Source organism: Dromaius novaehollandiae, chromosome W, assembly GCF_036370855.1.
Source record: "Dromaius novaehollandiae isolate bDroNov1 chromosome W, bDroNov1.hap1, whole genome shotgun sequence".
Lineage (NCBI taxonomy): Eukaryota > Metazoa > Chordata > Aves > Casuariiformes > Dromaiidae > Dromaius > Dromaius novaehollandiae.
The window spans coordinates 12,988,536-13,003,641 of NC_088130.1; the positions used below are offsets into that span (position 1 = coordinate 12,988,536).

The 15,106-nt window shown below is 36.9% G+C and overlaps 1 protein-coding gene and 1 long non-coding RNA gene across 2 annotated transcripts; both read left to right on the top strand.

Annotated features, from left to right (window-relative positions):
• Positions 1-3,523: 3,523 nt before the first annotated feature.
• On the top strand, positions 3,524-13,030 carry LOC135324470 (centrosome-associated protein CEP250-like). The gene is made up of 7 exons (XM_064500965.1): positions 3,524-3,532; positions 5,033-5,155; positions 5,808-5,900; positions 9,783-9,843; positions 10,349-10,497; positions 12,444-12,647; positions 12,974-13,030. The coding sequence occupies exons 1-7, from the start codon at positions 3,524-3,526 to the stop codon at positions 13,028-13,030; spliced, it is 696 nt and encodes a 231-aa protein (XP_064357035.1).
• A 28-nt stretch (positions 13,031-13,058) lies between these two features.
• Positions 13,059-14,609, top strand: LOC135324281 (uncharacterized). The gene is made up of 3 exons (XR_010385646.1): positions 13,059-13,219; positions 13,639-13,790; positions 14,510-14,609. It is a non-coding gene; the product is annotated as an uncharacterized LOC135324281 (long non-coding RNA).
• The last annotated feature ends 497 nt before the right edge of the window (positions 14,610-15,106 follow it).

Consider the following 15,106-nt stretch of genomic DNA (forward strand, 5'->3'; position numbering starts at 1 on the left):
GTATGGCTTGGATTTGCACAAGTCACCATTCTAAGTGATCAGCTCAATCTCTTTTGACCATACACATCTTGTAATTATTAATTACAATAGTTAATTATGATACTCAGAATAATTTTCATGTGATTCTGCAGGAAGTGACCTGGTGTTAAGGCCAGTCAAAGAGATCTGATCTGTGAAAATGTAATGATATGTTTTTAATGACTAAAAAAGACAATAGTAAGAATTTAATAATGGCAGTTGCTACAATACCCTGAAATAAAATGGGTCTTTCAAAAATCACTTGCAAAAGGTAGTTGTGTAGGAGGCTTTAAAATGCCCAATTTTCAGTTGTCATAAAAGCCAGTTTTCTTAAGAGGGAGCATCTTTATGCATGATTTTTATCTAAGTTTGCAGTTTTAGTGGCAGAAACAAATGTAAGTATTTAAAGTCTAAGTAGTTATGGACAAGTAAATGTCCTACGGCATAACTATGTGCGATGGTATCCACAAGTCAAAGCCATGGTGCTAAAACTCCCCCGAATGTCAATCTCCTTTGTTATCAAAGAGAAAGATTCAAAACTCTAGTTGCTGTCTTGAAAAAAATTGTAAAATGTACATCTGGAGTTTCTGTGCATTTTCATTCTTTATTTCAAGATGTTAAAGGCATTTTTATTATGCAGTAGACCATCCAAACACATCTGGAGTTTGTTCTGCTGACAACCACAAAGTGACTGAGCTGGAGGAATGCTGGAGGAAAGAAGAACTGCCATATATTCCATACAAATTAGTTCAATTATATATTGCCAAGGTAAAAAAAAAAAAAAAAAAGCTGAGTGACTGAATTATGTACAAAAAATTACTCATTGAATGAACTCTCTCTTCTCATAGGTATACTAAGAAAACTGTGATTTCCGTAGTGGATTTTTTCATACAAATTCACTTCACACCATCTTACTGCTTCTTCTTGATATTTGGAAGGTTGCTCTTAAATTTTGAACATTAACACAGAAATAAAACATTAAAATGTAAATGGCTAGCTTAGTTAAGATCAGATACTAGGTTGCTTATTTGCTCGTTCCAGATATTTGTCTACGTATAAGGAACTCCCTTGTAACTGATATGGAGAAAACCCTCACTTTTTCATATATTTCTCATCACAATCCTCGATTATTGGAAGTGGTTTTTGACTTTTAGTGTGAAGTTTTGTTGCAATTTCAGTATTTTTCATAGCAGTAACTAGCATAACTTTGTATTTTCCACTTAACCATGAAAGTGGCCTATTTTTCCTTAAAAACTAATTTTTTAGTTCAATCATTCCCTGAGCTAATGAATTTCATAATTTTATACCAAGCAATATATATAGATATATTCCTGTTTTAGTGATTTGAATTTGCTACATTTCAATTTCATTAAATATGCCCTTGTTCTCTTGTTCTTTTATTATGCAACCAAGAATTTCTGTGGTGACTTCTGTGGCAGAGGGTACAGACTCCTGAGCTAGCCATAAGAAGCAAGTTCAAATATCTGAAGCAATCTAGTTAAGGCAGCTCAGAGCTCTGTGGGTGATAAGAATGATAAACCTGTCTGGATCTTTTCGGTCTCTTCCAGTAAGAGGCTTTTCATGTCTGTTAACATTTTTATTGTGTCTCTTTAAAATTCCTCTACTTTGGCAATATCATTTCCGCTGAGAAGTAGGACAGTATATTTGAATACTGCTTTGCTTCTTCTGCTACTTTTATATCTTTGAGCTGTGTCAGTGTCAGACTGCAGGGATTTTTCACTCCCAAATTAACAACTTGCAAATACCCACAAAGATTTAATTTATCATCGTACAGCAACGTTACCAACCACAGACATTTTAAAATCATGCAGCAGCCGGGATGTTTTCTTTGTCAGTGTAATTTCATCTCAGCTGCTCACTGTTAGCCAAATCTGCATGATATTAAGCTTAAACAAAGACTTGAAACCGAGTAAGCCTCCAAAAGGCTCCGTATTTTTATAACTTGCACATAATGATGTTCGTTATTGCTGTAATTCCTTCCACAGTGTCAGCTTGTCTCATCTGAAATGCAACAAGTATCAGTTTTGTGTAATTTGACATTGCACCTAACAGACGAGGAAGTCAAAAGAAAACTGGACTGCAGGAACTGGGATGGAAGATAGTGGAATTTTCCTTTTGTGACTATTATGAATGGGATTAGGAACAAAATGGATAAACCTGAGTCGCTAAGGATCCTGATGCAATTTTAAGCTTAAATGACTCATTTTCAGAGGGAAAAAAGAAAAGGTCACTTTACCAATCCTTTATGTGTACATCTGTTTTTATTGGTCATGAGAAATGCCTGTGGTGAACCTTAAAGTCAATTTTGTAGTTTTTCAAATTATTTATAATAGTATAAAAAATAAAAATAAATTTGAAGTCTGTAGTAACCAATCGTGTTACCTAACTCTTAAATGCTGTCTTCTCCTCTGTCCACTGTCTTTTTTTACTTCTTTCCCTGTAATAAGTCTCACAATGCTGTTTCTCTTTTGCAAGAACTTTAGAATGATTATAATGGTTATGTCTTCTGTACTCAATTCAGATTACTACCATAGCAAAAAAGATGTAGAGGTACAATCCTATGACCAGAAAAGAAAATCCAGGTCAAGCCAATAAATATACAGATTTATACTCAGTAATATAAAATAAGTTTTAATTGCTGAAACTTGAAGGTTTTGGACTGCAATCCTGTTGGCTATTTATCTGTTTTCAAGACCAAATTCTTCACTGTACTATATTTGTCATTAGCATTTTGAGAAACATACATTATAACCATTGTTTGATGGTGCATTATAATTGAAGTTAGTTGCTAGTGCTCTGAGTTGATCATTTCCTCCATCTTCTTCAGATTGTAGAAGATATGCAGCAAATGAAAATCAAACACATGAAAATAATCAAAGAACTAGACAACATAAGGAAAGAAAGCCAGGTTATTCTACTGAAGCATTAGCATCATTGTTAGGTTATACCATTAGTCAAAACAACTCTGAAGGATAAAATCCACTTCATTTACATTTACATCTGCATTCAGCTACCCATTCAAAGTCACCAGAGATATTATCAATGTGTCTTAAGTGTATTTGGTTTTGCAACTTCATGAAATCTGGTCTTACTTTTTGTCACCTGTGACTACATTCTTTGACTTCCTCTACTTCCTTTCATCTTTCTCAGTATTAAAGGTGGGATAGTGGCAGGTATTTTTCAAACTTTATTGTCACTAAATTTTCCTATTAAATGTCACATTCCTCTAGTGACTGACATGGCTAAAACATTCACATTTAATCAAAGGTTATTCTTAAGGTATAGATTGTGCCTCCTAGGAACAATTGTATTGTAAAAGGCTGTGCTGAGCTATACTAACCTCTTCATTGCCGAAGTGGAGAGCACTAGAAAGTTTTATGTTTTTTTTTCATCTGTGGGTATATTCTCCTATATCTTGTATGTGGAGTCCTTTCCTCTTCCATCTTGAGTGAGTAAATCCACTGTTTGGTTAACTTGGGTCGCAATGGTTACTGTGAGGTTAATGAAGTTAATGAACCTAATGAAGACAATGAAGAAACCGTGTCTGAAAGCCTAGTATTATACAAATGGAATAATATGGTCCTTTCTCAAATACAAATGAGATGGTTGCCTCCAGCCTGAAACTGCAGGCTGGCTGACACACAAAGTGATGTCCACATGATTCCTGCTGTCAGCATGCCCAGACAGATCTCTACGTACCTGAGTTTAGTCACCCAACATTTGCTGACATATTCTCTTGCAAAATAGCAGAATCTCCTTGCCAGTAAGCCCCACCAAGGTTACAGTAAGGATCTACAGGGGCCAGCCTGCACCTGTAACCCCACACCACCGCATTTACCCAGGGTGGGGACAGTTCTGCATCCCATTCTTCAGTAATTCTCCCAAAATCAGAAGTTGCCCACATCTTCCTTGGCTACCTTTTCCTTCAGTCACTGCCTCTTGGTGCTTATTCACCATGTGATTTTTCTTTCCTAATCCAGAGTAAGGCAGGCAGTTAGCTCCTGTAAATGTACGATTTCCATACAAATAAACTTGATTCTGTCCAAAGGGCACACACAGAGAAGAGATACGGAAAGTCTTCTGGAGCCTCCAAGGGGAAGTGAATTAAACAAAACAAGCTCTTTAGATTACAAAGCGTACTCGAGAGAGTTCATTGCATGTAGTGTACAATGACTTTTATTCTTGGCTAAGGAACAAGATCTCATTGAATTCTCAAGTTATTACACCTGCACAAAGATTGCAATACCTATGTAAATCTGATTCCATGCTTCACTAGTAATTTAACACTCACACAGTCACACCTTAAATTTTCACATGTCTCTGTAGACTATTAGGGTTATAGAGAGAGCTAGAGAAAAAGGGAAACAAAGTGGGAGAACAGAAAGAACACAGACACAGAGTCAGAGAGAATCGCCTGCAGGACAAGGACACAAACACAGGGACTGTAATGATTTTTTTCACTGAACTGCTTTCATTATGGCTGCTCTGATGTGTTAGTAATTAAAATATTCAAAATCAGAATCACTCCTAAAAGCACTGAAATCATTCACTTTTTAAAAATTTCTGATTTGTTTGTATTTCTAATAAAATTTTACTGACTTATTTAGATGGAGCCTGTTGCACAGAGTTATGTTCTGTGCTGCTTGCATCTTATTCTGCCATACTTTGCTTTTCCGAGAAAAAAACATTTCTTTAAAGTTACTTTTGCTATGCTTAGAGAAAATTCACTCTGGTCAGCTCCCAGCAAGTACTTGGTCTTTATTTCTTCAGAAAATGAGGGAGAAAATACTTTAGCAAGAATTCTTGCTCAAAGTCTGCAGCCTGGGAAGACATAAACCTTCTGTGCTGATATGATCAACATGGAAAGTTTACAGACAACAAAAAGTAATGGAAAAAAGAAAAACAAGTGTTAGTGGAAACTGCTCTTTTTATCTTCCTTGGCTTTCCTGTTTTCACTCACTTTTCATTTTCTCAACAATCTTTTGTAATACAGGAGCAGACTATAACTACCATGAAGAAGCATTATGGTGATAAAATGAGGAGTCTGAAGGCCCAATTAGAAGCTTACCAAGAGCTAATGAACAAGAGGAGCACACACTGGCAAGATACTATTAAGGTACCCAAGAAGTACTGTTTTTACATGGGAAAAAGAATCACAGGTACTTCCAGAGGTTGCAGAAGCAGCCGGTATAAGTCATCTTTTCTTCTTTGGGAAGGACAGTCAAATGAAGACAAAGAATTTGTGAAATTACTACAGAACCATGTAGATAGTTTTCTGGGGATGGTTTTCCTCCTTCAAGAGATGAATAATACCTTAAACAATATGTTTTCAGAACACTTTTCCCAGCTTAGGCATCTTCACTGCTCCAAGGAGAAATCAGTGAGGGGTTCTGCCTTGCTGTCCATGCTTGCACACTTGAAAATAGCTGGGTTTTTTAATGCAAAAAATACATAAAGATATTCACTGAATATTTAGGATGGCCAACGCTTGCTGGTGGTGAACAAGGTTTATCCCATTCCTCCTCCTTTTCTATGGAGAAAAAAGTTTCTGCATATTCAAGCCTTTCAAGTCTTTGGAATAAAACCACCATCTATATATTTAAGATGGTCAATTGTTTTCTCTGCCAGATCCTCAGGACTTATCAGCCTGGTCCACTCAATATGACTTCTCAAAATGTATGGCACAGAAAAAAATATAATGACCTTTTTGCAAAACGAAGCCCTGGCCTAGAAATTCTGATCCTTTTGCCATGTTCTACCACTTTCAGAGTCTGAGGGAAAGAAACAGACAAATGAGCCAAGAAAAGGAAGACCTTCTTCACCAAATAAATCAACAAACAGAGAAATGGGAAGAAGAAAAGGTACATAAAGCTAGTTTGGTTTTCTTTTTGAAGTAAAGCAGCATTCTTATTTGCATTTCTGATGGGTACAGTTCCCAAGAGCCTGGGCAACCTGGGAATTGCACTATTTGCCTTTAAATATGTATTTCTGAATCAGCTAGGAGTGAGCTGCCTGTTGTCGCAGCCCGAAGGGAGTCGTTCAGGACGACCTCCCTCCCCTTGGGACCAAGGACCAAGTTCGTGATGCCCTTGGACTGAATTAAGGTGAAACGACACCAGCCAACCAGTTTAAGATTTATTAACACAAAGATAAGGCATGTGGTCAAATAGGATCAGCTAGCTAGACAAGTCCCGTGCCACACGTTTCAAACAAGATTCAACAAAGGAGAGGGAAGAAGAGAGGAGAGAGAGAGGGAGAGAGAGAAAAGATATCACCACCCGTGGATCCAGCGGCGTCCCGTTGGTCCTCTTCCTTTGGGAGTCTCAGCAGTGGGGGGGCTCCCGTCTGGTGGTAGGTGGGTCCTCTTCACAAAGCTCAAGCTGGGTACCTCCGAAGAGGGACCCCGAACAAAGAAATCCCTGGACAATTATACCTTCCAATCTAAGCTCTCCACCCCTCACGCGGTAGTTTGGACCAATAGTAATTTTCTGGGTCTGGGGTCTCCTGCTCCTTATTGGATCTCATCGTCGTTCCTAGGCAGGCTGTTTTCTGCTGCAGTTTCTTCCACAGGTGTGTCTCCATTCCTCGGGTTCTGCTATTGTCTCTCAAGGTCCTGACAAAGAAGGTGGTAACTCCAGCAATTAGCACTGTTTCAGCAGTGCACAGGAATGCAAACTGCTGGTAACTCCCTTATCCTTCCCGCCTGCGCCAGCTCTGGGGCCCTTTCTCACTGTACTAGGGAGTGCGGCCTAAGGCTCCAGCAAATTCAGCCACTCATGCCAAGCAGGTTTTATAGAAGTTGTGCTAAAAACGGACAATAATTTACAGTCCAGATCCCAAAGTCTCTGCCCGATTGCGGTCTCGTTCAGTGCAGGCTCGGTGTGTCCTGGGTGGTCGCAGGGAGACCATCTCGGGGGTCGCAGCAGCCCAGTCCTGTTTCCGCCAGGGACAGATGGCTTGTTCGGGGTTGTGGCCTGCCTGCACCCCATGCACCAAGAAATGTTTAAGGCAAAAAATTCATTCATCGGTCCGCCACACCTGTGCTGCTTAGGCACCTGTCTTCTAATTTCAGAGCACCCAAATAGTTTTTGAAGATTGAGGCCTTTAAACACCAGTGAAAATACCACACATTTTTTTGTCATACTAGATTTTTTTTTCTGATAAAAATCATAAGAGTGTAATTTTTCCTTCTCATTTCACATTTCCTTTCTTTTAAATAGTTTTAAAATTGCACTAAAGCACATTGTTTAGTCTTGATTCAATGGTTTATTTTAGAAATAAACAAAAATTTCACCTGATCTGAACTACTACAACACCGCAATGCAGCCGATTAACCTAACCAGTAAAAATGTCTGGCATGGTAGTCACTAGGAAAAAAGGATGTGCCTAAAATTCCTCAGGGCTTGCAAAATTTCTTTCTAACAATGCAACTTTACAGACTCACAGAATCACAGAATGGTTGAGGTTGGAAGGGACCTCTGGAGATCATCTAGTCCAACCCTCTGCTCAAGCAGGGTCTCCTAGAACATGTTGCCCAGGATCCTGTCCAGTCAGCTTTTGAATATCTCCAAGGAAGGAGACTCCACAACCTCTCTGGGCAACCTGTTCCAGTGCTCTGTCACCCTCACAGTAAAGACGTTTGTCCTCATGTTCAAACTTTAGTTTACTAAAGATCTGAGTTGACTGCAGGAGTGGCAAAAGAAAGCAGCAAGAGTTAAAAATGAGTAGCCACAGTAGTGGGTCAAAAACACAATTATTTCCATCCTCCACTTCATTTTGGCTAAGTTGTGCTGCAGCCGCATTTTCAGCCGATTTAGTAATTCTTAAACTTTGTTCTCTATTGAGCCATTATCAGATGTTCCTCTTTATGACAGAAATGAAGGAACTGTTGGGGAGGGAGGGGGAGAAAAAAGGGGGGAAGAAAGACAGTTAGGTCCAAATAAAAAATATATTTTTACATATTGCAAGATCATAACAATTCTGTTACACTCTCTTATTTATGATTGTAACAATTCTGTTACACTTAAAAAGAGAGGGGAGGGTCTATTTGGTCTGAATAGATCCAGATCACTGGCATGCATCCTGGAGGCAGTTAATTCCCTTGCAGAGATCCAGGGTCCTGACTCTTTTTTCACTACATTAATATAACTGCACAGAGTTTAACAGAGTAAGCCTTCATTTTTACTTCAGCGAGCAGAACAACAAGGTTATGTTTTGTTCAGCAGTTATGTAGTGCTCAATGTTATGCAACATTCAGTAAGGATTATGTTTATAAAGAATAAAATAGATTGCTAGGATTAATATCAATAATCCTTTACTGGTATGCCTGGCATGCGCTCAGTGTTTTACCCAAAGACATATTCAAATTATTTATATTCGAAATTATATCAATGACCTGTTTTATCTTTAACATGAAATCAGTGATATGTACGCTGTGAAGTTCTATGCAGTGGTAGATTTGGCTCTATATGTACACTGAAAAAGCATGACCTTCCAAATCTTCCCGTGTGTAGTCCTGTATAAATTTACCTGTTGAAATTTACCTCTAGAAATAACTTAGCCTCTAGTGAAACTCATTTTTGTGGGTACACTGCAAAAGTTTTGGTTAATTTGACCTGCTGGGTGATGGTTTGGGGTAGGAATTGCTCTCCCCTTAAATCCTGAGGTGCATTTTATTTCACAAATGCAGCCTGTCTTCTGAGGTAGGAAACAGCTGAAGTTCACCTCAATTTCTTGTGACTGCGACAAAAGAAAGAAATTTGCTGTTTATTATAGATAGAATCTAAGAGCATGGCCTGATCTGTGTCTATTTTTTTCTGAGCATTGTTTTATTTCCCATGTAACTCTCTCTGCAAATCTTCAGCGTTATTTTATAGCAACCAATTGTCATTGCACTATTCCAAGGCATTTATTCAGTGACATCTTAGCTAACAACCGAAAAAAAGACTCGGAGACAGATTCTCTTTTGCATTTATGAAATTGCATGCAGATTTCCATAGCCTTTCAGAGGCAAGGGCTCAGGAAACAGTATTTGTTTAATGATGTAGCACCACCTTTTGATTAAGTTCTGCACAGCAACAGTATTTAAAGTTAAGATTTTCTTTTTTCATGCATTTTCAACAATGTCTACCACAACAACGCCCAATTCCTGATTGGCAAGCAGTCAAAAATCCCAGTTTTTACAAATCCTTTGACCTAATTGTTATAGAACAAGGAAATGTAGCAAAAAATAAAAAATCATTTCAACAAAGAGTGACAAATGATGAGGATACTTTGTTCTGAGGCTTGTAGAAAGAGGGAGTTTCTTTTATTAGACATTTTATTTCTTTTATAGGAAGTAATACAGGCAGGATTTGGAGCACACGAGCTTTCCTTCAGGGCTGACTTAGGACTCTGTGTCTAAACACTTTTGTTCCCCAACTATTTCAGGACTGTCTCCATGTAATTTTTTAATCTCTTCTTTCATTCTAATGATGTGGACAAATGCTATAGAAAATATAAGCACAGGATGTCTTGGAAGAGGATCTAGTAAAAACAGTAAAGTCTGAGTGGTCTCTATTTTACTCCTATTTTTACTCCTTTTCTAGTAGCAGCCTATTATGGCACAACAGCCCATTTGTTGCAACTTTTAGGCATAACTTACACAATATTAACTTGTTAATTATTGCAGGTATTCTCCTCTAGGTAATACAATGAAAACCAATGACACTGATTTCCTACTGTGTTCTCTTCTTGTCTTGCAGACTTGGATTCTAGAAAATTTGTCTAAAGACCTAGATCATCTTTACACCCAGCACACACTGAGTGAGTTTGGTATTCCAGACACTTTTTTGGTATTTTCAGACACATTTTAGACTTTCTTGGTCTGCCTATCTTCTTTTCTGTTTGCTTTTCTTATGCTCTGGTGCATACCAGCTGAAGTCAATATAAACTTTTGCATTGCAATACTGTGTTTTAAGATCAGATAATAGAAGAATATTGGAGCTGGAGATAATGTCTGTCATGACTCCAAACTCCTTAGAGTAGCTGGCATATTACAGTCAGTGTCAGTTTTGAGTTGATTTATTTTAGCGCCTTCAGCTTTCCCTTCAGAATTTTAAAACAAGACAAAAAATGGTCCCTTTAAAATTCTTTGAGTTTCAATAAATAAATACAATTCTTGATTATTATAAATCATAAATATATAAATTTGATTGTAAATTCTTGATTTCTAAATGGAGAAATTTTTGGTTAACTGGAGTTCTAGCAACTACATATTAGAAATGCTTAAGCTGTTCTTACCTGTTTTTTTCTATTGTTTTCAATTTAGCTTTGCAGCAACTTCAAAACATCAGTCTACATGTGGACAAAGTACATGACCTTGTGAATTTACAGATAAAAATTCTTCAGAAAAAATCTGAAAAGACAGAAACAGAAAAGGCAGATGTGTCAGTGGTTTTAGAATTAAATGTAGAACAGGTGAGTACAAAACTGGGAATGTAACTGGTAGTTTTTAGAAATATCCTAGATGTTTCAAAGGCAATCAGACTGACTCACACTAGCAAAACCTAGTGAACTACTTGATAGTAAAAATTGTGTTTCTGCAAATATATATGGGGCTTGGGAATGGTGGTGATGAATGATTAAAACACCACAGTAATGAATGTTAGAGGAGTGGCATTATCCTGTATCCAGAAACATAATCTATGTGTAAAGCTTTGTATTTTGGAATATAATTGTTATTCAGGAATATACTATCTCTGAAAATGTGGCTTCTTTTTTTTTCCTCTCAACCCTCCTCTAACCCATGTTTTCCTGCAAAGATCAATATTTATGGTTCAGATACTATGAACTGAGTTATAACATGAAAGGGCTATGGGTTTCTCATCTTAATCAGACTCTTTACTGAGAGGTTTATTTATGCAAGTGTTTCAGGAGTACCTAGCTTTTAGCCATAGTATACAGAATATACGATGGTATATATCTCTTGTTTTAGTATTTTCCATTTTGGTGTGTCTTTAAACCAGAGTTTATTTACTTGCCGAGTTCAGGGATTTCTAGGAGATGGACCACTACAGGGCTACAGCCTCTCTAATTGCCCCCTGAGAAAGTTCTTCTGTGGCTGATCGCTCTGGTCTTTCACAGCCCTCAGTGCCGAGTACGTACCACTTTTGGGAAGGTGAGCTTCGCCGTGCAGACAGGCTCCTTAGCTAATCACAGGCATGCCTCTAGCCCGTGCAAAGGAAATGCATCCATCTCATGAGGGTGCCTCTGAAATATGCTGGCTTTCCACTCTCATAATGAACTAAATTTTCAAATATTTCACTGCTTGCATTTGTTAATATTTGATTTGATATGCTAGTCTAAGAACAGCTCCTCTGTAGTATAGGTAAAACCTATTCACTATTTGAAATGGGTGAAGAAAAATAGGCATAATAGAAAACACATACAGAGGGGCCCTAGCACTGCCTTACAGATTTTCAAAACATCAGGCCAACTTAAATAAAGTAATTCATGTTATTCAATGGACAGTTTATCTGTGTTAAGTGTACAATGAATGAGAAATTAACCAAATTGAGTATTACTAAAGATTTATATGAGATTTATTTATGACATTTTAAGCTATGATTGTTTCTCTAGTTATGGGGTTTTATAATAAATATATATATTATATTTATATTTAAACCTGTTATTATATCCATTATTATAATGCAGAAGAACAGTAATTTTTATTGGAGTTATTCCATTTGGAAGATAATTCTGTAAATGCTACTTTTTTTTTTCTTACTTTGTCTATAACTTAGAGAGAGTAGATTCTGGCATAGCCATCTACAAATTTATGGTCTTCATTTTTAGATTATTTAGTAGGCTGTACTGTTTACATCTTTTCAATGAAATAATAGAAGTCTGATTTCTCAGTTTCATTTCAGAAATAGGAAATCATGTGTGAAAAGAATAAAGACTATAGAGATAGCAATAAAACCTCAGGTATTGTAGAATGTTGTTTAAGAGCTATAGTTATAAGCTTTCATTTATGAAATTAAAAGAAATTCCATAGTGTTTTTAGTTTTAATTAGCATGGTTTTAGTTTAGTGTGGTTTTGTAGTTTGTAATCTGGTATGGTTTAGTATGGTTTTTTTTACACCCTGCATTTTGCACAATGGTTTCTGAATTCTGATTCTCCCACTGATATTGCAACATTGTCCTCATTGTAATATGAGATAGTAAAAAGTTTACTTCAAGAATCTTTTAAAAAATCTCCTTCTCTGAATTATAAGCCTACATGCCAAATGTTGGAACCTTTTTCAACATTCCTTTTGCTTTTCTCCTTTTTGCTCTAGCTCGCTCATTAAAATCTTGGAAATTTCATATGAAAGAAATGAAAGTCTAGCATACATATAAAATATATCCTTGTTATCTCCTAGGTAGCTGATGAAGAGGTGAAGCCTGAATGCTTGCTGGATAAAGGACATCTTTGGCAAGCGCAGGCCATGCTGCAAAAGATACAAGAATCTTTGGATAAACGAGAGAAAGAAGTCACTGAGCTTCTACAAAGTGAGAGAAGATATAACAAAGCAATGAAACCTCAAATCACGGTGCTAATATTCTTGAAAACTCTTGTCCAGAGAGTAAGTAGTCAGTCATTACAAAGAGGGAAAATGATTTGCCAGGTTTTCTAAAAGTCTATTTTTTACTTACTATTATCATTATTATTATCTTAAAAAATAGGAACACTTGTGATGGATGTGTTTGTTTACATTCATTTAAAGGCTATAGTTGAAATTTTCAGAGTACCTCATGGAACTGAAGAACAATAAATCTCCACTGAAATTCAGCCTACACAAAACTGTTTAGACCAATCATCACATTCCTTAATTGACATTATTTTAAAAGACAAATTAGTGAATCATGAGAGTGGCATTGTGAAAAAATACACGTTTTGCTGTCTTTACAGTTGATTTCTGAACCGCATGAATTACAAACAGATGTACCAGCTTTGCAGGAAATATGATCTAATTTTTGATCCCTGGTAGGTTCACAACATATACTGTGATGTCCCTGAGGCACAGCAGTACATCAGTCAGCATATCAGGAAGAACGAGGATGAAAGCATTGATCGGAAAGAAGCCTTTAATAATGCTCAGGCTGACATTCTCTCCTATGAAGTATTTTATGGAAATGAACCTATGGATGACAAAAGGTATATTGGATAGTTAATAAAGCAAAGATAGAAATAATGCAGGGAAGTAATGGGTTGTTTTCACACAGAGAAAATACATTTTAATAAATGCTATTATAATTTCCATGCATAGTTATGAGTAAAAATCAAAGTAGAGTCTACCTTTATTGAACGAAAAAATAAATCAGGGAACTTAGAAGAACCACCTACAAGAGAGCAGAAAACCATCTCAGCTTAACTGGCTTATACAAGTTTTATCCAATGTATTATAAAATATACTGAAATAAGCTTATTTGGCAAGCCTGTGCTACAACATCACCATATCTTTCTTCCTACATTTTTACAGGATGCTTCTTCCTCATACTCTAGGCTAATTGCATCTTTCTTGTGGTTTAAGTAACTTGTTCCTAACAAACTCTTCATTTTTTGAACAATGACAGGACACAGCTCTTGACAAAGCTTTTCAGAAATCTTGGGAGAGCAAAGTCTGAATTAGAATATGCTGAAACAGAGAAGATTGTGTTTGATTGTATCCAGACAGGGGAAATCCCCAACTGGATTAAAAGGGATTGTCTTTATGTAGCCTTGACAGGTGAGAAACCCTCTTGTCAATTCAGAGATGCTTAATTATCCTGAACCAGCTGACTTTTGAATAGTAGGAAACACAGTGTAGCAGTAAAAAGGCATTTAGATTCATGCTTATCTTTTGACTGAGAAAATATGCAGCCATGCCACAAAGTACCCCATGAAACAGCTACAGTTATGTGCGTTTTAATGAATTGCTATATGAACTTTAAGACTGAGTCATGGTTTGTTAACGCATGGCTTCCGCATTTACTCCCCACTGTGCTTTTTTATTTGGTAGCTTTGTCATTTTCAAAAACAGAAGGTGTGTTTTGTACCTCGTTTCTGGACACCTCAGTGGGTGTCCAAGATAGACAGACCCAGAATACCCCCAGGTTTGGCAGAGAGTGCACCAGATCTGACAGTAAATAGGTCTGCAGGATTTGGAGAGAGGCCACCTCAAACTGTATACAAAAGTCATTTGACATATACATTGCATCAGTTTAACAATTAATTAATTTAATCATTCTGCACTTCTGAGAGGACTAGCATGAAATCCTTTTCAGATATTTGGCTTGCTTTTTTCTGATTCTGCAACACAGAACGTGGCTTTGGTAGGCTGTGCAGGGAAAGGAGGAGGGCTGTGAACTTCTGTTTGAAATAATGATCATTTTCGGTCTAGGAAGGTTACTGTGTTATAACACAGTACTTACCTTATATAACTATGCACTTACTGGAACCCCCCAGCAGACCCAGGAAAAGATACATGCTCTGAGAAGACAAGCCACCTTCCAGACGAAGTCATGAAGAAGATTAAATCACAAATCAAGGTAATATACTAAAATGACATCTGACATGTTTTTAAGGAAGCTATTGAAAAATGCCTTTCTTTTCCTAACTGTTCTTACGGGATTTGAGATTTGCTCTGGGTTATATCCTATGATGTGTCTAAATGTGTGCCTTTTTCCAAAAAGCAGATCTGAATAGGAATTACATACAGAGATCTGCAGTTATATAATATACCATCCAGCAAGAGTATTTACATTAAGAATAATAGAGCCTTCCTAACTAGCAAATTATAGATTTGTATCTTTTTCTGTATGTAAAGGTTCTAATGTTCTATTTATACCTCTTTATAAGCATTTTTTTCATTTACATACAAATCTTTTTACACATGATGGCCTTTGATGCCTTTTACAAGTAGAGGTAAAGTGTTCATGTATCTAAAGGTTTGGGATGCATAGATTTCCTACTTAAGTAGTAGGCCAGAAACAAAATATTGTCTCATCTCTTTGCATCAAAGAATAAGGCAGACAAGAAATAGCTAGGTGATTTGAGTTTTCC